At 48.5% G+C, this 23,358-nt stretch overlaps 1 protein-coding gene across 5 annotated transcripts in view; it reads right to left on the minus strand.

Annotated features, from left to right (window-relative positions):
- The window catches only part of OSBPL9 (oxysterol binding protein like 9), a 132,140-nt gene that overhangs the window by 54,439 nt on the left and 54,343 nt on the right, over positions 1-23,358 (minus strand). For all 5 annotated transcript variants that reach the window (XM_030571922.1, XM_030571924.1, XM_030571920.1 and 2 more), the window contains 2 exons: positions 12,328-12,423; positions 1,795-1,842 (listed from right to left, as the gene is read on the minus strand). In XM_030571922.1, coding sequence (XP_030427782.1) covers positions 1,795-1,842; positions 12,328-12,423 — 144 coding nt within the window. The remainder of the gene's footprint in view (positions 1-1,794; positions 1,843-12,327; positions 12,424-23,358) is intronic.

The following is a 23,358-nucleotide window of genomic DNA, read 5'->3' on the forward strand; positions in this document are numbered from 1 at the left end:
AAAACACCTCTTTGAAATTATAAATCTTCCTGTTCTACTGATGAATGTCTTGCTCAGATTAAATATGAAAATGCATCCTTTAGCTGTAACACAATCCTTGAAGAAGCCTCCAAGGATTAAAAGTGACTCAAGTGCTTCTCATTGTCACAGGGAAGGCTAATGTATTTCCTGATCTGCATGAGCACAGCTGGACAGAGGTAAAAATTGAAGGAATAATTTTCTAGTTAAAAAACAAACAAAAAAGTAAGTTCTGTTCTTGCAGCCGCTTCTTCAGAGACTAGTCAAGCAAGTTTGAACTGAGCAACAAGCACATTTTAAAATCTGTACATGCCACCAAGAAGAAGTGGACAGAAAGATCAATGCATAAGATTGCTAATCTGCCATTATGACCAACAGACATGAAGGGGAACAAATACAAAAGTCACATCCTTTACATAATATACCTCTACCCCGATATAACGCTGTCCTTGGGAGCCAAAAAATCTTACCGCATTATAGGTAAACCATGTTATATCGAACTTGCTTTGATTCGCCGGAGTGCACAGCCACGCCCCCCTAGAGCGCTGCTTTACACGTTTATAACACGAATTCGTGTTATATCAGGGTAGAGGTATTATGTGAGGAAGCATCAAAGTGTACTCAAACAACAATACTGAAAGGCAGAAGCTTTGCTTTTGAACACAAGGGAAAACTCGGAGAAATAGGTACTAAGTACACAAAAATTCCCAAATCCAATTATTTTAACATTACAGTGACAGTGCAACAGTTATTATAATTAAGCAATAGCTTTACTTTTAATTCCCTATTTCCAGGTATTAAAGTTCACAAGCTAGTTTTTTTTTGTTTTGTAACCTTCTTTCCCTTCCCCCCTCTCCCCAGAAAAAGTCTTTGATAAAACGTTTGTCTCTCTTAAAAATAGCAATTTGAGACATTTTGTCCTACTGCCATGCTCCCAAAAATGATACTGGATGGGAGCAAGTATATACATCAGCTTTTGAAGTGAGCTACAGCCTGGCTGAAAGTTTCAAGTTTTGTACTCTCTGAATGACACATTGCATTCTGGAGCACACAGCTCCAAAGCATGTGAATATGTTATAGACTGCACATTTACACAACCCTCCCTGATCAAAAAATCCTTTTGCTGGGGGTTGGGTAGAAAGAGAAAGGGAAAAGAGAAATAAGTGGAAGACAACCAACAGGGATATACTCAGAGTGATCAAATGTAAGACTGGCTAGTCAGACTTCTCTCTAAGTCTCTCTCAGCCTATGGAGAGCTCCAAATATGTGCAGGGCTGAGCTCCAAACATGTGTACTGCTTAAAAAAATAAAATATTTAAAAAAAGACTAAAAACCCAGTGTGCTCCTTATATGTTTTTCCACTATGCTTGTTCAACCTATGACTTTCAAACATTGATGAATGAACCAAAATTTGGTTATTTTATACCAAGATGTCTTCAAATACGTCAATTTGTTGTGTTGTCCACACATCTAAAAAGGTTTTAGAACCATTTCTTAAAAGAATGAAACTTTGTTTTAAAGCTTTAAAGGTGATATCCCAATGTTATAAAAATCTCATTATATAAAGTTATACTCCCCCAGTTATTCACAATATGTAACTCCTGTAGGAAGTTCTAAACAAGACAGATCAAGAATTTATTTTTATCAACTGTAGATTAAAATCAGGCTTAAAAACATGATTCACAATTATATGAGATTAATGAAAATGGAAATAAAATAAATCAAAAATGTCAAAAAGAAAGGCCCCAATATCTATATAAGATAAAGTGTACTTGCTTTTCTCTGTTCATCATCTATGCAGTGCTGAAGCTTCTCATCAAATAGCTAAAAGAAAACACATTTGTGAAAATACTGCAAGTATGGTTTTTCATACGTCAAACAACTTGAAACTACAAACAAAACACAATTATTAACCTTCCGTAACTGTTGTTCTTTGAGAGGTGGTGCTCATATTCTTTCCAATATAGGTGTGTGCATGATGCACGCACCACCAGCATAAAGTTTTCCTCAGTGGTATCCATCAGGTCAGCTCTGGTGCCTCTGGAGTTGTGCCCTCATAGTGCCAGTATATAAAATCCTGTCATCCCACTGCCCCCTCAGCTTCTTCTTGCCAGCTAACTCCTACAGAGGGGCTGGAGGGCGGGTTCTGAAATGGACAGGAGCAACATATCTAGAAGAACAGCAGTTACAGAAGAAAAAAAAAAAACATTTTTTCTTTGAGTGCTTGCTCACATCCATTCCAATGTAGGTGACTCTCAAGCAGATGAAGGAGGGGGGTTCGGAGTTCAATGACAAGCAGACTGTAGAACTGGTCTGCCAAATCTGGTCCACTGACTGACGGCATAAGAAGTTGCAAAAAGTGTGGACCAAAGACTATGTTGCCACTCTACAGATATCCTGGATGGGAACTCTGACACTGCACTCCACATGTTTTATGGAAATATGCTTATGAGTGCAAATACGATGCAACTGAAACATGCTTTATGCAAAAGATCTCTTGTAAGGTATCACAACAAAGGTTACAAACTACTGAATATATTCCTCCTATTTGTATGCCTGTATCATTCTTGTATCCGAAGCTAAAAATATGAAGTATAACTCTGAGGTCCTATTGTAATAATTATGCAAGGTGTGGGCCATTAATGATGGTTTAGAATCTTGATGGCTCCCATTGACTACGACAACTGGTTGTAAATGGTTTATTTATCTGCAAGCCTTCTTGTGTATGTGTGGGCCAACCCAGGAAGAATGGAGACTACGGGTCTTACAGTGACATGTAACCATGTCACTTGATAATGAAATCCATCTTCAATCTGGTACTTTTCCATTTAGAAGGAGGGGTGGAGACCCAGAGACACAAAAGATTCCTATCGTGTGCCAAAACTATAAAAGGGGGTGGGGCAGGACAAGAGTGGCTACAGTCATGAGAAAACCCCTGCTTATCACCGGAGATGTCTGCTGGAACTACAAGAACTGTACCAGGGAAAGGATTGAGCCCAGACTAGGAAGGAGTCTAGTCTGTGAAAGAAGCTCACTGGAACATCTTTAAGGGTGAAATATTATCTGTAATCAGTTTCTTAATGTATTAGGCTTAGACTTCCATGTTTTTGCTTTATTTTGCTTGGTGACTTACTTTGTTCTGTCCGTTATTTCTTGACACCACTTAAATCCTACTTTTTATATTTAATAAAAATCATTTTTTTTATTAATAAACCCAGAGTATGTGATTAATACCTGGGGGGGCAAACAGCTGTGGATATTTATCACTGTTATAGAGAGTGGACAATTTATTAATTTACCCTGTAAAAGCTTTATACAGAGTAAAAAAGATTTATTAGGGGTTTGGAGCCCATTGGGAAATGGGTGTTTGGGTGCTGGAGATAACTGAAAACAGTTCAGCAGGTTACCTAAGTCTTCAGCTTTGGGGGCATGGACCAGACCCTGGGTCTGTGTTGCAGCAGGCTAGTGTGTCGGGCTCAACAGGACAGGGTTCTGGAAGTCCTAAGCTGGCAAGGAAAATGGGATCAGAGGTAATTTCAACGTACCAGGTGAAAGTCCCAAGGGGATCTCTGTGACCAAACCCATCACAGGAACCTGTCACGAACGTGGCTGAATGAGAGTGCAGCTGGACCTTGTTCTTGAAGAAGACTGTGTAGCAAAGAATCCTGTAGCACCTTATAGACTAACAGATATTTTGGAGCCTGAGCTTTCGTGGGTGAATACCCACTTCGTCAGATGCATGCCCATGCATCTGACGAAGTGAGTATGCATGGGCATGCATCTGACGAAGTGGGTATTCACCCACGAAAGCTCATGCTCCAAAACATCTGTTAGTCTATAAGGTGCCACAGGATTCTTTGCTGCTTTTACAGATCCAGACTAACACGGCTACCCCTCTGATACCTGAAATAAAAAGGCCCTAATATCCGAGACCCTCGGTAACTGGAGACATTGACGGCTGTGGTTTCAAGAATGGGACACCTGCACATACAGTCTCTGGATCCAGCCACCATAGGAGGGTGGTGATCACTGAATGGGGAAGTGTGACTACCATGTCCAAGCAGTCCCGGCCTGTTCGGTACACTGATGTCAGCCAGACCTAAAGAGGTCTGAGTTGCAATCTTGCATGTTTCACCATATCAGCGCATGAAGGAAGGTTCTTGCCTGGACCAAATTTAGGACCACTCCTATGAACTCTATCCTTTGGACAGGGGAGAGCATTTACTTCTGCATGTTTATCAACAGGCCCTAATTTCTGGAAAGTTGACAGTATTAGCCATATGTCTGCATCCACGTGGGCCATGGTCTGACCTCTGATCAGCCAGGCATCAATGTAAGGATATACAGTACTTGAATGTTTTGATTCCTTAGGAAAGCCAAGACAACTGCCACGTACTTTGTGAAAACCTGAGGGGCTTCTGATAGGGTCAACGGAAGTACAGCAAACTGGTAACGTATCTGGTTCACAACTAATTACAGGAATCTTCTGTGGCCTTGGAAGATTGAAATAGGAAAGTGGCATACCAGTCTCCTTGATCTAGGAGAGTGGCATACCAGTCTCCTTGATCTAGGAGAGTGGCATACCAGTCTCCTTGATCCACAGAAGGGATGTCCACAGAAGGGATAATGGAAGCCAAGGAAACCATGCAGAACTTCAGCTTTTTCATGGATCTGCTGAGGTTTTGCAGGTCCAGGATGGGTTTGAGACTGCTGTTGGCCTTTGGGATTAGGAAATAACGAGAGTAAAACCTCCTGCCCTTAGCTCCAAAGGAACCTCCTCTACTGCTCCCCCTTGCAGAAGCATTTGCACTTCCTGGATTAGAAGTTGTTCATGAGAAGGATCCCTGATGAGGGACGGGGAGGGAGCGTGGAGAGGAGGAGAAGAACTGATCCAGTAGAGGAATTCTTGGCGGCCTCCCATGCCTTGGTGGACATCTTGGCCTTTTTGGGGCCATCGTGAGTGGCTTTGCCTCTGAATGGTGCTTTTCTGGAATCTGTTAAGGCCCTCTGGCAGACTCCTTGTAACCCACTGGAAAGAGAGTGGAGAAAAAGTATGTTGTTCCCCGAAGGGGTTTGAATACTTATACATCCATCCTCCTCCAGGGTCGCTAGTGGTGAATGAATGAGAGACGCAGGGACAGCAAAGACCTACCCCGAAGGCCAAGGATGCCAAGGAGCTGGATCTCTTTGGCAGAAAGATCTACTCCACAGTGAGGGCTACAACCATGGCTTTGGCTGTGGTCATGAGGAGAAGCTCGCGGCTACAGGCCTTGGGCTTCCCATATGAAGTGCAGTGGACTATCCAGGACCTCCCTTTTGAGGGTTTGTTTATCTTTTTGGAGCAGACAGCCTCTAAGCTCCACAGCTTAAAGGATTTGAGGACCACCCTAAGTCTGTAGGACTACAAACCCCAGCCCAGTTGAGAAAGCACTTAAAACCCCAGCCATTGCCCTGTTTTTACCAGACTCAGTCAAGGCCAGATTACAATAAAGAGACGGGGTAGAAGCTATAAGAGGAGGCCTCCTGCCCAGTCCTTGTGGACCCATAGGACTGGCCCTGCCAGACAATTGTCTGGGTCTAAGTAGGCCTTTTGAGGGTACACTTGAGGATGAGGTAGGAGGACAGTGTCTGGATCCCACCCTTCTCAATTTTTTGTGGATTGGTTATTCCACTTCTATTGGGCGTGGGCCCATATCAGGCTACTGAGTGCCACATACAGTAGGATTGGGATACTCCCTGCAATTCCTCAGGTTTTGGGCTACTCTCCTGAGGAGCTCCTGGTGTGCACTGTAGTCGTCCTTAGCAAGTGCAACTGAAGTCCCCACTACCACCTCATCAGGAAAGGAGGAGGAGGAGGAAAAGGAAGGATGTAAGCACAGTTATAGAGCCCTATTCCTGTCCTTCAGCACCTGAAAGATCTTGCACTATCAGGTCCTGAAGTTTGGTGCTGGGCTTGGTAACGGGTCCTGATTCCTGTACCAAGGGAGGTGGTGGGGGAGTTCTGCACTCCAATACAAAACAGTAAGATCTCCTCAATTGAGGCCTTGGACCAGATGGAAGGCTCGGGGATTCCAGAAAGGCCATTGCCCTGGCATCTTCCACTGTGCTGGCCAGGCCACTGGTGAGAACCCTTGGCCCATATCAGCTGTCAGATACCAGTGGTCGGACCAGTGTTATTCCTCCTGTGGGAGGTATAAGATTCTGCCTCAGAGTATGATTGCGAGGAATCTCTCCTTGGTGACCATGGAGGAGCAGTACCAGTTGGTGCTAGAGAGTAGTGCAAGAGGGAGGCGACCAATGCTGTGTCATCACCACCAGTTTTCTGTTCAGTGGCACCTGGGGCCTCTGTGCCATAGCTGCGCTTGTCTCTAGTGCCCATTGACACCTGGTGGGGGATGGCAATAGAGGAGGGACTAATAGCTCCCTTGCTGCCTCGAACACCTCTGACATAGATGGAAGCACCAGAGCTGCAGTCAGATGGCTCTCCCCCGGAGAGTCCAACAGTACTGGCCTCGATGAGTCTCTTTCCTGGGCTGGAGTCAATGGTACTATGCTGGTAGCTGTTGACTCATGAGACCTGGCACGGGTCTCACTCTGCCAACTCTCTCTCTCTTTTTCTTCGCTTCTTTGGCACCAGTGACTGGGATAGGTGCCAAGTGTCCTGGTGAGGCATAGATCTCCTCTGTACCAGAAAGCCCTGATGGTGCAGAGAATCTCAGAACATGGATAAGGAGTCCTTCCTTGATGTCAGAGTGGCTGAACTACGCTGTCTCTCAGAGACGCCAGTGCACTTCTCACAGAGATAGAGGTGCTCGGTGCTGAATCAGTATGACTTGGTTCCAAGATGGGATAGAGAGCCACCTCCATAAGGAGGAATTTGAGTCTCTGGTCCCTCTTCTTTTTAGTATGGCGTTTGAACCCCTTTCAAATCCTGCAGCGCTTCCAGAGGTGAGACTCCCCCAAGCCCTTAAAGCAGCAGAATGGGGGGGGGTGGCACTAATTGGCATGGATTATGCCAAGCCTCACATAGCTTAAATCCAGGAGATTGGGAAAGGGGCAACCCCAGTAAGAAGGGTCCTAATGTATTAACTACTAACTAACAACAGACTGTAAACTCTAACCACTACTATTTAACTATATACAGGAAAAGAACAAAAGTCCACTAAGGAAAGTACTTGTGTGAACACAAGGACAAGAAAAAGTTCCAGCGGCCACCATGGATGTTAAGAAGGAACTGATGGGTGGCAGAGCAGCAGGACCATGTATACTGGCGCTATGGGTGTGAGTCCATGAGGCACCAGAACAGACTCAATGGATAGCACTGAGGGAAAACTTTTGGCAGCAATGCACACAGCGCATGCACACCTACATTGGAATGAACATGAGTAAGCACTCAAAGGAAAACTCTTAGGATTTTGAAAACAAAACAAGTACACCTCTACTCTGACATAATGCAGTCCTTGAAAGCCGAAAAATCTCACTGTGTTATAGGTGAGACCGCGTTATATCAGGGTAGGGAGAGGAACTGCTCCCTGCCCCAGCCCACCTCCACTCTGCCTCCACCTCCTCCCTGAGCATGATGCCGCCGCTCCGCTTCTCCCTCCCTTCCAGGCTTGCCATGCCAATCAGCTGTTTGGCCAGGCAAGCCTGGAGGGGCAGGAGACCAAGGGAGGGAGAGAAGCGGAGCAGAAGCGCAGTCAGGAGAGGAGGCGGAGATGAGCTGGAGCGAGGAGCTGTTTCTCTGCGCTCCCTGTTACTTGCTGCAGCCCTCCCCAGGACCCCCCCGCCCCAGCTCACCTCCGTTCCGTCTCCTCCCATGAGCATGCCACAGCTCTGCTTCTCCCTCTTCCCTCCCAGGCTTGCCGCACCAATTAGCTGTTTGGCACGGCAAGCCTGGGAGAGAGGGAGAAGCGGAGCTGAGCAGCATGCTCATAGGAGGAGGTGGCGGCAGAGTGGAGGTGAGCTGAGGTGGGGAGCGGTTCCTCTGCCCCCCCTTTACTTGCTGTGGCCCCCCCTGCCCCAGCTCACCTCTGCTCCACCTCCTTCCACGAGCGTGCCACAGCTCCGCTTCTCCTCCTTCCCAAGCTTGCCACGCCAAAGAGCTGATTGGCGCAGCAGGCCTGGGAGGGAGGAGAAGCAGAGCTGCGGTGCGCTCATGGAAGGAGGCGGAGTGGAGGTGAGCTGAGGCGGGGGGGCCCCAGGGAGGGCCACAGCAAGTAACGGGTGGGCGTAGAGGAGCCACTTGCGGTAACACGAATTCAGGTATAACGCTGTACAGCAGTCCCATGCCCCAGACCACTGGTTTACTGCGTTATATCCCAATTCACGTTATATAGGACCGCATTATATCAGAGTAAAGGTGTACAATCCAAGCAATATAACCCCCAACAACAATTAGTTCATATTTCTTTTAGCGTATTTGTGACATGGTGACATTGTCATTGACATTCCACCGTTTGCTGCAACACCCACGCTCAGTTACTGACAGCTTGTCTATACTGGCACTTTACAGTGCTGCAACTTTCTCGCTCAAGGGTGTGAAAAAACATTCCCCTGAGCACTGCAAGTTTCAGCACTGTAAAGTGCCAGTGTTGCCGCGACTACACAGTTCCATTAAGCACTGCCGCAGCCAGCAATTTAACTTTGCTAGTGAAGACATGCCCTGAGGCTGTGTCTTTCGATTCCCATGCTGTCATTGTTCTGCAGTTTATTAAAAAGGTGGAGTTGACAAGATACATAGGGAGTTCAATTCAGCACTCTTTGGACAAAGAAGGCTGCTCTGGTGTAAGGTTTTATGGGAAGAGTGAGTCACCATTTAAGAACAGACACATTGTTCAGAACGCCACCAGTAAACAGGCTTATCTGTTCTTTTCTCTTGTCTGAGACTGATAGATCTTTGGAGTAAGGACCCTGTTTAACACTAGGTCTCTACAGAACCTAGCACAATGGAGTCCCCAATCCTGATCATGCATTCTGAATCCTATCCTGATATAGATTTAGTATTACTAATTGCTGGTGCTTGTGAATCTGTTCAATCGCAAAACATTATATAATGATTTCAAACTTTCCACTGTTCAAAACAAAACAAGTCAGCTCCCATTTACTTTTATCTTTAATACAAAAGAAAAATGAATTACAGGATTAAGTAAGAACAGGTAAAATTACTGGACAAACTTCATTGACAAGTTATTTTATTACCATCTTGGCTGAGATAAACACACTAAATTACATTTTGAAAGCAGTCAAAAATGCAGGACGCATTTAATAAGTAGGTGTTGTAAGCAATTCAAGATAGATATCTGTGAAAGTAATTTTCTTAGTCTTTAAGGTGTTACAAGGACTCCTTGTTGTTTTTATTGATACAGACTAATATGGTTACTTCTCTGAAACCTGTGACCCATGGATATGCTACTCCCCCCCCCCCCCGCCACCCCAGATACACTCTAAAATTAATTTTAGAGACATTTGACGGTCTGTGTTATTTAGTTTGACCTTCTATATCATCACAATGGTCCCTTCTGGCCTTAAAATCTATGACGACATGCCAGACAAAAGGGGACTTTGGCCATTAAACCTCCCAAATTTGATTTATGCAAAGGAGGAAAAAACCTCTGAACTCTATTTCAAGACTCAATGACACTTCACAAATAGGATTCCACTTACAGACAGACAATTCTGCTTTAGTTTTTGAACTTTCCTGTTCATTACCTGGGACGTTTGCATGACCCCACAATTTTTGATCCTTAAGTATCAATCTGCTCCTACTAATTAAAATGACATAAAAGCAGCCAGTTCAAACTGAGGAGCCCAAACTTTGACACTGGGAGTCATCCTAACATCTTATCAATGGTCCAAATGCTGCACCTAATTTGCATAAAATCATAATTTGTCCAAATTAAATGTAAAAACATAGTTTGAACTTGTAACTCCCTTGAGAGAGAGAGAGAGGAGTTAAAATTGTTTATTTAAATTCACCATCATCAATAAAAACTAAAGGCTGATCAGATTTGTTCTTGCCCTGCAGAGAGAGGGTTAAGCGGGACAAAGGGTGCATTTTATGTCTCCACTGATCTATGTTTGGCTCTCAGATTGCATGTTGGGTACCACCACCATACTTTAAAGATTCACACACACCCCTTTTTCCCCTCCAAAAAAAGATGACTGGAGAAGCAGGGAGGAGGGTCTGAAAAATTTTAGTGCTTTAGTTTTCTATGTTACTTTCAGCTACCAAATTTAATAAGATATTGCACTGAAACAAGAAAACCTCAAATGTTATCTCCTCTCTAAAACTCAGCAAGTCACTTCTTCTATCCTTTCCTCTTCTCTGGTGCCATACTTCCCCTTCCTTGAATGCTGATACCTCGTTTTCTAAAACCCCCATGACTTAGTTTCTGCAAGTCTCTTCCCGTCCCTTGTTTCTACTGTCCTTTCTCTCCACTACTTGTCAATCTTTTCTTCAGTCAGTCTCAGGTGACTGCTGAAGAGCACAGTGAGGCATATCCTTTCCTCCAGACATGAGTGCTGCCTGAGATGGTTTCCTCACCCCTGCTGACATGAGAGCAAGGGACATAGCTGTGTCCTAAGTCATTAGGCCATGGGCCAAGCTCTTTATTCTGTATGCCTCTCTCACTCAGCTCAATCTTAGTGCATGTATTCCTTTCCCAGCGACAATACTAAATTTATGCTGATGCTACCACACACAGTGCTTGCCCAATAATATCAGTAAGAGAAGCAGAACATAACTGTAGCAGTCTTAATCAGTTTTAATCAGGGAAAAATGTTGCAGGCAGAAACTGCCAATGGATAATCTTCTGCTGTTTCCAATAGTGTGGTGGGATATATGAGCTTGTCATCCCTCATCTCCCCTACCTAACCCCAAAATACATAAGCAGAGCAGAGAAGTATACCATTTTAACTGCTCCTACAGAGCAATTTACCCATGGTCAAAGTATCAGATTCACACAAATACAGCAGCAAAATTTCCTAAGCAATCCCAGTTAAGCACTATGTGCAGGAGCAACAGCACAGGCGGGACTCCTCCTCAGGGAAAAAAATTAAATATCAAGGGCAAGATGATAATTTTAAGGATTCCACTACAAATTTAAACTCATTTATTTAAACCATCTCTGCCAATTCTCCAAAGTTAACTCTCTAAATATAACAGAAAGCAGATTCTCAATATTTGACAGAAAACCCATTTTGAAAGAAGGCATACATTTAAAGTTACTCTAATTTTCTAACTCAATTTTACTTGAGTGATATATGATTCCAAGATCTCCATTCATCTCAACACAGAATTCTGTTCTCAAATTCAACATAGTTTTTAGTCTGAATTTTCATTGTTACTTTCTGTAATCTTCTCTTTTTAAAAAAAGATATATATACAGTGAAACCCCGCTATAACGCGATGTTTGGGTCCAAAAAATTCCACCACGATAAATGCGGGGTCATGGTATAGCGGGGTTTCAAGCCGGTCAGTTTAAGTCAGTGGTCCCCAACGTGGTGCATTGATGTGCGCCGCCTACTGACCTGTGCCCAGAGCCCAGCAGGGGAGAGAAGCCGCGGCCCCGCACCTGCCAGGGACAGAGAACTCCGAGGCTGCGGGCGCCGATGCTCTCTGTCCCCAGCAGGTGCAGGGCTGCAGCTTCTTGAGGAGCTGTGACTCTGCGCTTGCCGGGGACAGAGAACTCCAGGGCTGCGGGCGCCGGTGCTCTCTGTCCCCGGGAGGCACGGGGCTGCAGCTCCTCTTGAAGCCGGAGAGAAGCCGTGGCCCAGCGCCAGCCAGGGACAAAGCGCACCGGCACCCGCAGCCTCGGAGTTCTCTGTCCCCGGCAGGCGCGGGGCCGAGGCTTCTCTCCCCTGCTGGGCACTGTCCTGGCAGGCGCCATGGCGTTGGGGACCACTGGTATTAGGCCTTACAGGGGAGCCAACTTATGATTGCATTATATGCGATTTCGTGTTATGGCAGGCCGCGTTATTGCGAGGTTTGACTGTGCTTTTCTATGGTAGACCCAGAGAGCAAGGAGAAGAAAAGGAAAAAACTTCACCATAGGCAAACCCCAGGGATGAAAAATACTTAAGCATTTGACAGGCTTCTCATATGGTCACATCTGCCTTAACTAATTCATTCCATCTCTTCTACTTTTACTGTGTCAAAGAATGTCTTCTCTGACACTGGATTGTAGAATGGGTGATTCCCCACCACAGTTGCCCATAGAACAGGCCCTAAGACAAGTTCCAGAGGAGACCCAAAGAGCACCTAACATTATCCACTATCTCTTTAAGTGCACAAGTGTTAGTTCAACATACCTTCAATTGGTCTATTAAGATCTGCAAATAAGCATCAGCCTCTGTAAGTTTCTTATCAAAATCCTGAACACTGGGAACAAATCTTGAATCCACACCCTACATAAAAAAATAAAATAGAGAGAGAGAGAGAAATCAAATCTATAATAGTGTTTTTGAGCAATTTACTTGACTAATTATATTTATTCATAACTGATGAGTGGTTAACAAAGGCTGGCTTATTTCTTTACATCATGTTGCATGTACCTAGATACATGTCAGAACATTTTAACCACAATATGGTCTCCTGTTGTATTACAAGTGGTGCACAACATTGTGACATCCACAAATTGACAGTAGTCTTCATTGGCGCATGTACAGTCACCATAAACCCATACTATGACATTTAATTATGATTATTAAAAGTAGTTATTTTTCATGTAGACATTTCAATTTCATTTGAAAGAAAAAGTATAAAGGAAATAATTTTCCTGTTTCAGTGACAAATGGCTACCATCAAATACCATTACACTGACTATGCCAGTTAACCAGTGCAGCTGTTGGATCACTGCCCTTGTAACAGCTGAAGTAGTACTTTCATCAATCAAAAACCAGCTTGATTCATAGACGAGTAGCCAAAGAATGAACGAACAAACAAGAATACTGAACTAACCTCTCACTATTAGAAAGGGTCCCTCCCGTAAAGGATTTAAACTTCAGTAGGGCAGTTGGGAAATTTAAATAGGTGGAAGTCCAGTTATTAGCTCCTTCAGAATGTGTAGTAATTTGTATAACTATTACGGTATATAAAAGTTCCAATCTCAATACATACATGTACAGATTTTTATTTTTCTGACTTGTGATTTTAAGTTCTCCGCTATAAAGCTGAATTAACAGAGTTTGTATTTAATGTTTTTCCTTCTTAAACTGAAATTGTCTGTGTTAAAATAAGTGTGTTCCAGACTGGAACACCACATCTTTAATGGGAAAGGAAAATGGATTTGTGAAGTTGAGTACTCCTTTTTGTGCACCTGGCAGGTTTACACAGCACGAGTTTTGTTTTGTTTTTTTAGTAGCAGATGAGGCTGAAAGGTTTTATTTCTGACCATACCCAATGTAGAAAATTAAGCCTCTCCCAAAGTATTATTTATACAGTATCATCCATGCAAGTGACAGTTTATAGATCAATAAGAAAGCATTCATGACCTTAAGAACTTTACAATGTATATCAAGACATGTACAAAATGAGATAGGGAAGGGGCAGAAGAAAGGACAGACAAGTGTTACAACACTAACAATCTGCAAGTTTTGAACTCTAAAGAATGGGGTCTTACCAAATTCATGGCCATGAAAAATGCATCATGGACTGTGAAATCTGGTCTCCTCCATGAAATCTGTTTGTGTACTTTTACCCTGTGCTATACAGATTTCACAGAGGAGATGAGCGTTTTTTAACCTGAGGGTCCTGACCCAAAAGGAGGTTGTGGGAGGGTCGCAGAGTTATTGTAAGAGGGTTATGGTATTGCCACCCTCACTTCTGTGCTGCATTCAGAACTGGGTGGTCAGAGAGTGGCAGCTGCTAGCCAGGTGACCAGCTCTGAAGGCAGTACCCTGCCAGCAGCAGTGCAGAAGTAAGGGTGGCAATACCATGCATTTCAGCTGCCTTTAGAGGTAGGTGACTCAGGAGTGGCGGCTGCTGGCCGAGGGCCCAGCTTTGAAGGCAGCAACGCAGAAGTCAGGATGGTAATATCATAATATGTCATCCTTACTTCTGCACTGCTCCTGGCAGCGGTGCTGTCTTCAGAGCTGTGCTCCCAGCCAGCAGCTGCCACTCTCTGGCCACCCAGCTCTGAAGGCAGCACCCCCACCAGCAGCAGCACGAACGCAAGAATGGCCGTACTGCAACCCCCCTACAATAACCTTATGACTCTCCCCCAACAGTTCCCTTTTGGGTCAGGACCCCTACAGTTACACCACCATGAAATTTCAGAATTAAATATCTGAAATCACGAAATTTACAATTTTTAAATCCTAGGATCATGAAATTGACCAAAATGGACGATGAATTTAGTAGGGCACTACTAATGAATGGGTATATACTGTAACAAATAAAGGTTACTCACCTGTAACCAGAGGGGGGGCTTTGGTTGGTTGGTTTTTAGTTGACCTCTTCACATTCAGACTCTTGGGAATGCTTCAACAGCACAGCATGGAACATTGGTACATTCCCAAGATTCTGAATTTACCAAGGCCACTCAAAAAAAAAAAAAAAAGCATTTAAAATATATTTTTGGATTTTATGTCTAAAGCTAAATTCTACATTTCTATGTAATTCTCTCCCACATTGTTAGTTTTGTCAACACAGGTTGGTTCCTTTTCTTTCTGTAAAAATGACTCATTTATATTAGAATCTGCAAAACTGACTATATGTTATGGCGCATGAACAAATTTTTCATGCTAATACAAAACTAAAATACCTATTTTATGAGAGATTATTTTTTAATCTGCCTGCCAAGTCTTGAACTGAACTACAAAAGGAGGCCCTGATCCTGCACACTGTTCCCACAAGGATCGACCTATATGGTACAGCTTGTAAGGTGAGTGCATTCAGCAACCGGACAATCCATACTGGTCAAGTTCAAAACACCAATGTTTTCAAGCCAGGGCTAAAAATGGGGGAAACACTTACTGATCATTGATCCAATAAAAAACTCCAAATCCTCATAATACCCTGATGTAACAGCAAGGTATACAGAGGAACTAAACTAAGTAAACCAAGTAATTCTTAGGGAGGGATTTACTTGTGATAGTTATCTGATATACAGCTACAATTATGTAAAAATTAGTACAGTAAAAACTTTGTTATCCGGCATGTTAGGGGAATGAGTGGAGCTGGTCAGTCAAAAATTCCGGTTAACTAGGAGTTACACTTACCAATGGAGGAAGGGAATTTGGGTGCAGGAAGAAGCTCAGGGCTGGGGCTTGGGGCACGGGAGGGGTTTCAAGGGGCTGGATCTGGGCAGCGCTCACCTGAGGAGGCTACCTGAAAGCGGTGACATGTCCCAGCTGCTCCTGGGCAGAGGCACAGCCAGGCCGCTCTGCGCACTGCCTCCACACAGGCGCCGCCCCTGCAGCTCCCACTGGCCGCAGTCCTTGGCCAATGGGAGCTGTGGAGCCAGCATTCGGGGCAGGGTGGGGACAGAGCATGGAGCCCCCATGGTTGTTTCTCCATCTAGGAGCAGCAGGGACATGTTGCCGCTTACGGGGAGCCACCCAAGGTGAGTGCCGTCCAGATCCGGCATCCCGAAATGCCGGTTTCTAGAGCTTTGCGATCGGTAAAGTGCCAGATAACACAGCTTTTACTGTATTGTGCTTCATGGCTAAAGGAAGAGAACACTATCTAGCAGACAGTGACACTATAACTGCTGCAAATGGTCTAGCACTCCCAGATACAAATTTCTAGTATATCAGTAGAAGAAAGACTTCATGTATCAAACCTACTTGAACTACAGAAGATTTCTGGTGAAGACACTGCACTATGTATCATTAACATCACAGCACAGAATACTGTGCAAACACAGTCTTTATATTGCATAAAATTGCTAATTTTTACTGAAGTCACAAACCAAAATATTAATATGTGAATGGCATGGTATTTATAGTCATGATTTTAGGATAAAAGGCCATTTCCAAGCTCCAGGCTCTTAGTGCTTAAAAAAATCCAATTTATATGATTTATCTTTGTATGTTATGTAATATTTCTTAAAATGTTTAAATATACAGTAAAATTCATAAAAATAATTTTAGAAGAAAAACCAACTCACCACCAGCAGGAGAAAAATAATAAAATCAAGTACAGAATCTAGCTGGCAAAGAGAAAAGGTTTTATTTCTTAGCATAGTTAGGAGTTGGTTTGGAGAGACCGACAGATGCATACAAAGCTGCAGTATTTCACTAACCTGCTTTTGGTTTGTCTATTCAAGGGCAATTAAGATGCTGTCTGCTAATCTGGCAAACAAACCTACTGCTTTGCCTTATTTCAGGAACAAATTTAGATGGGATTGTTTTAAAGTTATAAAGTCAAGGTCAGCAACTTGCACAGTGAGATTATTATACAAGATACTACAAGTACAATTCAATGGTTCAGATTTGGTTGTTGACAGGCAATATTTGCAGGGCACAGTACACAAACAAGACAGACTTGAGTGGTAGGATTATTTTAATGCTTCTTGATCTGGCTATCAGAGGCTAAACTGGGGAGAGGAAAGTCTCTCCCCCTCTTTATGTGTAAATAATGCTTGGAAAGAAATAAGTAAATGAAAATCAATGGAATGTTTCAAAAAAGTTCAGTACAATTACCAGAGATTGCAAGATGCTATATAAAAAGGTTTTTTTGTCACCTGAATTTACAACCATTATCAACGTGATATTTTTTTAAGATGTTGGTTTTGTTTCTCTATTTACATACATTTACAGATTATGGAAGTCTTAATAAAAAAGGAGCTCAACAAGATGTTTTAGATCTTTAGAAATATGCTGATACAGATTTTCAGTTAAAACCGTTATATCAGTTGAGCAAGATGTTAAAATAAGTGTATACGTTCCCCATCCCCCAAATAACCAGTACTGATTATATTGTAATTTAAATTCAGTTTAAGGAAGCAACATACAGTGTTTGCCAGATACAGAAGGGGAGATGGTGGAAATGCTAGGACTGCAATATATAAATTCATTTTAAAGAGATGGAAATCTTCCATTAAAAAATTATTATTCTTCGTAAACTTTCAGTTATGTTTCCTAACATTCACAGGGTGAATTGAACTTAAACTGTTCTAATATTCATTGTACTGATCTCTGTGTAGTCCTTTTCCATATATCAACATATACAAAAGTTTCTAGTAATATGTTGAAAAAGAAGAAACATAGAACTTTTATATTTCACCCATGGGGTCCTTTTCCTTACTTCTCTAAAAACTTCTGATCTCCAAAACTGCTTTGAAACTGTATCTATTGGGCTTCTGCCTGCCCACTGCTAAAGGACCCCCCCCCAGCCTAAGAGGAGGATTTACAGGACCTCAGAACCCCACTGATTCCAGGGGACAACTAATAAAAGAACAGGGACAGGAGTGCGGTCAAAGGGTCATAAGAAGGGAGCCTGACGGGGACACCGAGCAGAGAACCCCGGACAGCGCTCACTGCTCCTCGAAGGCGTCAAGGGAGCCAGTGGACGCCACTCAGAGGAACTCTGCCCGGATACGTGAACGGACTAAGGATCGGAAACAAGCCCCACAGTCACCGGAGTCCCCATCAGCCAACCTCCTCTCCCTGGTTGCGTGGATGGCCTTTTTAGCCAGGGCGAGGAGGAGGTTGACCAGGAGGTCCCGCAACTTTGTGGGGCCACGGATAGGGAGTGTGTAGAGAAGGAGGTGAGGGGAAAAGTGCAGCCAGAAACGCAACAGGAGATTGGCGAGGAGCTGGTATAGGGGCTGCAACTTGGCGCACTCTAAGTAGACGTGCGCCAGGGTCTCCCTCATGCCGCAGAAGGGGCAGGTGTCTGGGACAGGGGTAAACCGTGCCAAGTACACGCCCGTGCTCACGGCTCCATGAAGGAGCAGCCAACTAATATCCCCGACGGGCCTTGGGACCAGGATGGAGTAGAGGCTGGCCCACCGGGGCTCCTCACCCTCCAGAGGTGGCAGGAGGTCCCGCCACTTTGTATCAGGGCGGGACACGAGGGTGAGGAAGTGAAGGGTGTGGAGCACAAGCGTGTAGAGATGCTTCCCTGGCGCGGTTTGGAAACGGACCGGCTGCAGGTCGTGCAGCCGGCTTGCGGAGAAGGGGCGGGGGGGCCGGTCGGGTCTATGGGGCAGGGACCCGATGAAAAGGTCCGGAGGGCTTGGGGTGAGCAGGGCATGCCCTCCCACAGGACCCGGTCGAGGTAGGCCCGAGCAGCGGGCAGCAAAGCGGCCTCCACCTCCTGAAGTACACGCCGGGGAGTACAAAGTCTGGAGAGTCCCATGCGTTGAGTGAGCGTCAGGGGATCCAGCCAGTCTCCCCAGTTGTAGTCCAGGAGGTCTCTGACCCTGGTAGCTTCCGCCAGGACCAACCTCTGGCGCACCACAGGGGACTCCACCACCTGCACACGGAGCTGGGGACTGTAGCAGGGGCTCCGCGAGATCTTCCCCCTCGATGGCCGCCACAGACCTGGTCGCAGAGAACAGCTTCCAGGTCTGGAGGAGGTCTTGGCAGAAAACCAGCAGCCCGGAGAGGTCTCGCAGATAAAGGAGCTGCCGGTTCGAGATAAAGGAGCTCCAAGTCATAGCAGCGCCCTTGGAAGCGGCGCAGGAAGGCGTGTGCCAGGACTCTCCACGCTGGACTACCCGCACCATAATGAAGCCTCTGCAGTGCCTGGAGGTGGAAGATGTGGACCTGAGTGTGCAGGCACTTCAGGCCCTGCCCTCCCTCCTCCAGGGGCAGGTGGAGTACACCTGCAGGGACCCAGTGCAGTCCTAACCAAAAGAACTCCAGAACCACCTTCCGGAGGTCGGCCAGGAAGCCTGGGGCTGTGACCAGGGTGTTGAGCCGGTACCAGAGCATGGACAGGACCAGTTGATTGAGCACCAGTGCCCTCCTTCGAAGGAAAAGGCACCGGAGGAGTCCTGTCCACTTCCAGAACTGCTCTGCCACCCTGCCCTGCAAAGCTTGCCAGTTCTCCGGCGGAGACAGATGCGTGGCGGAAAGGTAAACGCCGAGATGGAGCAGCAGACCCACGCTCCACCAGATGGCCTGAAGCGCGGGGGGGAGGAAGCTTGCCTGCCACCCGTCCCAGACCACAAGGCCAGAGCTCTTGACCCAGTTGACCCAGGCGGAGGAGGCCGCCAAGTACACCGCCTGGCAGGCCTCCACCCGCGCCAAGTCGCCCGGGTCCTGGACCACGAGGAGCACATCGTCGGCGTACGCCAACAGGACCAGCCGCAGCTCCGGCTCCCGAAGCACCAACCCCGTCAACCTCCTGCGGAGGAGACAGAGGAAGGGCTCGATGGCCAGAGCGTACAGCTGGCCCGAGAGGGGACACCCCTGCCGCACTCCCCGCCCGAAGCTGACCAGCTCGGTCAGGGTCCAGTTGAGCCTGACCAGACACTCCGCGGAAGCGTACAGCACCTGGAGAAAACCCACCAACTGGGACCCGAAGCCTAACACTCGCAGAGTGCCCAGGAGATACCCGTGGTCCACCCTGTCGAACGCCTTCTCCTGATCCAGGGACAAGAGGGTGAACGACAGACCATCCCTGCACCCAAGCTCCAAGAGATCCCAGACCAGATAGAGGTTATCAAAGATGCTACGGCCCAGAATGTGTAGGTCTGGTCTGGGTGCAGAGAGATGGCCTTGGCGACGATTTTGTAGTCCGTGCTGAGGAGCGAGATAGGACGCCAATTCCATAAATCGTGGAGGTCCCCCTTCTTCAGCAATAAGGTGAGCACAGCTCGCCTGCACGAGAGAGGGAGGACCCCACCCTGCAAGGACTCGGCCCAGACGTTGACCAGGCCCGGGCCAAGGACGTCCCAGAACACGCGATAGAACTCCACGGTCAGCCCGTCCATGCCCGGAGACTTGTTGGTGGGCATGCGACAGACGGCTTCCAAGAACTCGGCCAGAGAGAGAGGCAGCTCTAGCCAGTCCCGGTCGCCCGCGTTAAGCATCGGGAGCCTGTCCCAAAGCACTCTGCGAGCGGCAGGATCAGTCGTATCCAGGGAGAAATGGTGCGCGTAGAAGGTTCGGGCCCTCTCGCACATCTCTGCCCGATCCGTGAGGCGGGTGCCGTCCTCCGCCAGAAGGCAGGTGACGTGCTTCTTGGCCCCCCTCCATTTCTCCAGGGCGTAGAAGAAGCGGGAGCAGCGATCTATCTCCTGAAGGAGGCGGATGCGGGAGCAAACAAAGGCGCCCCGAGCCCGATGGTCCTCGAGGACCCGGAGCTCCTCCTGCCTCTCCCGCACGCTCCACAAAGGGATGGATCCTCGGGGCTGGCAGCCAGACGCCTCTCCAGCTCCTGTTCCAACTGCCCTATCGCCACATCCCTCCGTCGGCTGACACCCCGGGTGTAGTCACAGCAGAAGAGCCGGGCGCGAATGTTCCCCACATCCCACCAGCGCCGCACCGAGGAAAAGGCACGCCGCTACCCTCGCCAGGCCAGCCAGAACTCCCGGAAGGACGCCACGAAGCCCGCATCCTCCAGCAGGCTGTTGTTGAAGTGCCAATAGGCCGGCCCCAGCCTCTCCACACTGAGAGAGGCCGTCACAGTAACGAGGTGGTGATATGAAAAAGGGGCCAGCCGGATGCTGGAGGACTGGGCCCGTGAAAGGTGGAAGCGTGACATGTAGATGCGGTCCAACCAGGAGTGGCACGACCGATGGCCTCCCACCCGGACATAGGTGAACGTGGAGACATCGTCCGAGTGGTGGTTGCGCCAGACGTCCACCAGAGAGTGATGGTTGATGATCTCCCGGAGGACGTCCGCGGCGGCCGGGCTCTGCTCAGTCCCCGAGCGGTCCCTCTCCTCTAGGACGATGTTGAAGTCCCCGCCCAGGACCAGGCACTCACAAGGATCCAAGAAGCTGAGGAAGGCAGACGCCTGCTGATAGAACGGCAGCCGCTCCAGGCCTGATGTCGGGGCATAGACGTTCACAAGGTTGACCACGAGCCCCTCCATGTGGACCCGGAGGTGCAGCAGGCGGCCCGGCACAGCCTCAGCAACCCCCAGCACCTCGGGCTGTAGGAGAATAGGGTAGCCACTCCAGCCCTACAGGTTGTGAGATGGCTGAAGTAGACCCCATCCCCCCACTCCAGCCGCCAGCTAGCTTCGGCGGCCAGATCCATGTGGGTCTCCTGCAGGAAAACCACAGAGTACCCCTCCTCCCGAAGGAAGGAGAGCACCTGGCTCCTGTGGAAACCCACCCTACGGCTCCAGGTGTTCAAAGTGGCAAAGGTGACGAATGCCATGAGGAGGGCTGGGAGGAATCCTCGCCAGCAGGGGCGCTCACAGCCCCCGTTGGGCTGCGCAGCAAACCATGACCCACTCCGAAGGTGAGCAAGGAGTCACGGAAGCTGCGGACTCGGTGGTATGTCGCGGCACCCTGCTTCCCGGTCCTCTTGCCCTCCTCCATAAGGGTCCTCGCAGCCCGGAGGATCTGGTGGAAATCCCCCCAGTGCTGAGAGCAAGCGCTAACTTGTTGCGCGAGCCCCTGACGTCTTCCAGGAACTCCCGCAGCTCCTCTCGCAGCGTATGGGGGGGTAGGGTCACTGGCCTCCGGTGACCCACCGGTGGGGCCTCTGGCACAGCCCCGTGGCCCACTGGGATGGGCAGGCAAGGGGTGGACCCGAAACGTGGCGCCCGATGGGCCGGCGCCACACGGTCCGCCTCAGACCCCGGCTCAATGGAGGGCGGTGGAGGGAAGAGTGCAGCCCCTAGGGGGTCAGGACTGTGAAACGTAAAGGCCGCTCCCTGGGGGTCACCCTCCGGGAAAGGGAAGGAGACAGCCCCAGGGGCGGCAATAACATCATGGGAGGTGGAGGGGACAGGGCTGGGGTCAGGAGTAAGGGCAGGGCTGGGGTCAGGAGCAGGGTTGGAGGGAGGGACAGAGATGGGGCCCTGGGCTGCAGGAGCCTGACTGTCAGGAGGTGGCTCCTCGTGGCCAGGCTTGGGGGCCTGAGGGGTAGGGAGGAGGTCCCCAGTGACGCAGGGCCCAGGCTCAACAGCAGGTATGACAGCCTCAGTGTTGAGAGACGTAAAACCTTCAGTGGGGCCCCCGCTCAGGAAGGAACTCGGTTGCCCCGCGCTACCGAGAGATGCCCCTGTTAGCTCATCTCCCGGCCACGAGGCACCGGCCGTCGCCTAAACAGGCTTGGCGACCATCAGTGGGGTGCCATCCACGGCCGGGCAGGTCGAGGAGTCCAGAGGACCCTCGGAGGCGGGAGCAGACGCAGCAATCAGGATGATGGAACATGGGGAAGGGGGAACTGGGGTGAGGTCAGCTAGGTCGAGGCCCGCTGGCAGAGGGTCATCCTCCCCCGAGTGACCGGGGTCAGACCCAGGGCCTCAATCTCCTCAAAGATGGAAGGGAGCTCATCTCCCACCACCCCGGGGTCGTCCCCACTCGCATCTGAGGTGACGCTCACGCGGGTGTTGTAGGGGGAACACGTGGCAAGGGAATAGGAGGGGCCTCATTCGGGGCCTCCGCCAGGAGGGACTGTGGAGGAGGGATGGAGGTACCCTCCGGTGCTGCCACGTCTTCCCTAGCCGGAACTGGCATATGGACTGATCCCATGGGCATGGCAGAAGGCTCGGTGTCTGCGGCCCCCTTTCTGGTCTTACGGGGGGCTTCCGCATCAGGTGGCAAGAGCGGAGCTCGAGCCTTTCGCTTGCTCTGCTTACCCTGCACTAGGGTCCAGCCCTCCATGGTGTCGACAGGGGTTGGGTCGGAGGGCAGGGATGGTGATTCGCGGACCTGGAGAGGTACTCGTGGGACAGCCGGAGGGAGGGACAATTCCCCCTGGGGAGAGCCCTCTCCCACGCCTGGCAGTACCCCTGCTGCATCCTTCTCCACAGGCCCAACCAGAGCGCAGGCGAGGCCCGCCCGCTCAGCCAGGCGCACTGGAGGAGGTCCCCCTTTGGCCTGAGCAAGAGCAGTGATGGATTGAGGAGAAGGAGGGGCGGCCCTGGGCACCCGGCAGCCAGGGGTGGAGAAGTGGGGGCTGGCTAGCAAGGCCCCCCCCCCTCGCTCAGCAGCAGCAGTCCAGGAGGGGTGCACTCCAGCCAGCAGCAGCTGCCCAGGAAGGGAGAAGGAGCTCCAGCCAGCAGGGCAGCCAGAGAAGGGGGAACACTCCAGCCAGCAGGGCAGCCCAAGCAGACAGAGGGCTCCCTGTAGCGGGATGGTGACCCAGCTCCTGCCCTTTGGGGCTTGAAACAGCCCAGAAGAGGGTTGGGGCAAGAAGCCTGGGCTGATTAGGGAAAGTAGCCTCAGCTGTGGCCATGCCCCAGTTAGGCCCAGCTGGCCCCTA

This window comes from Gopherus evgoodei, chromosome 8, assembly GCF_007399415.2.
Source record: "Gopherus evgoodei ecotype Sinaloan lineage chromosome 8, rGopEvg1_v1.p, whole genome shotgun sequence".
Lineage (NCBI taxonomy): Eukaryota > Metazoa > Chordata > Testudines > Testudinidae > Gopherus > Gopherus evgoodei.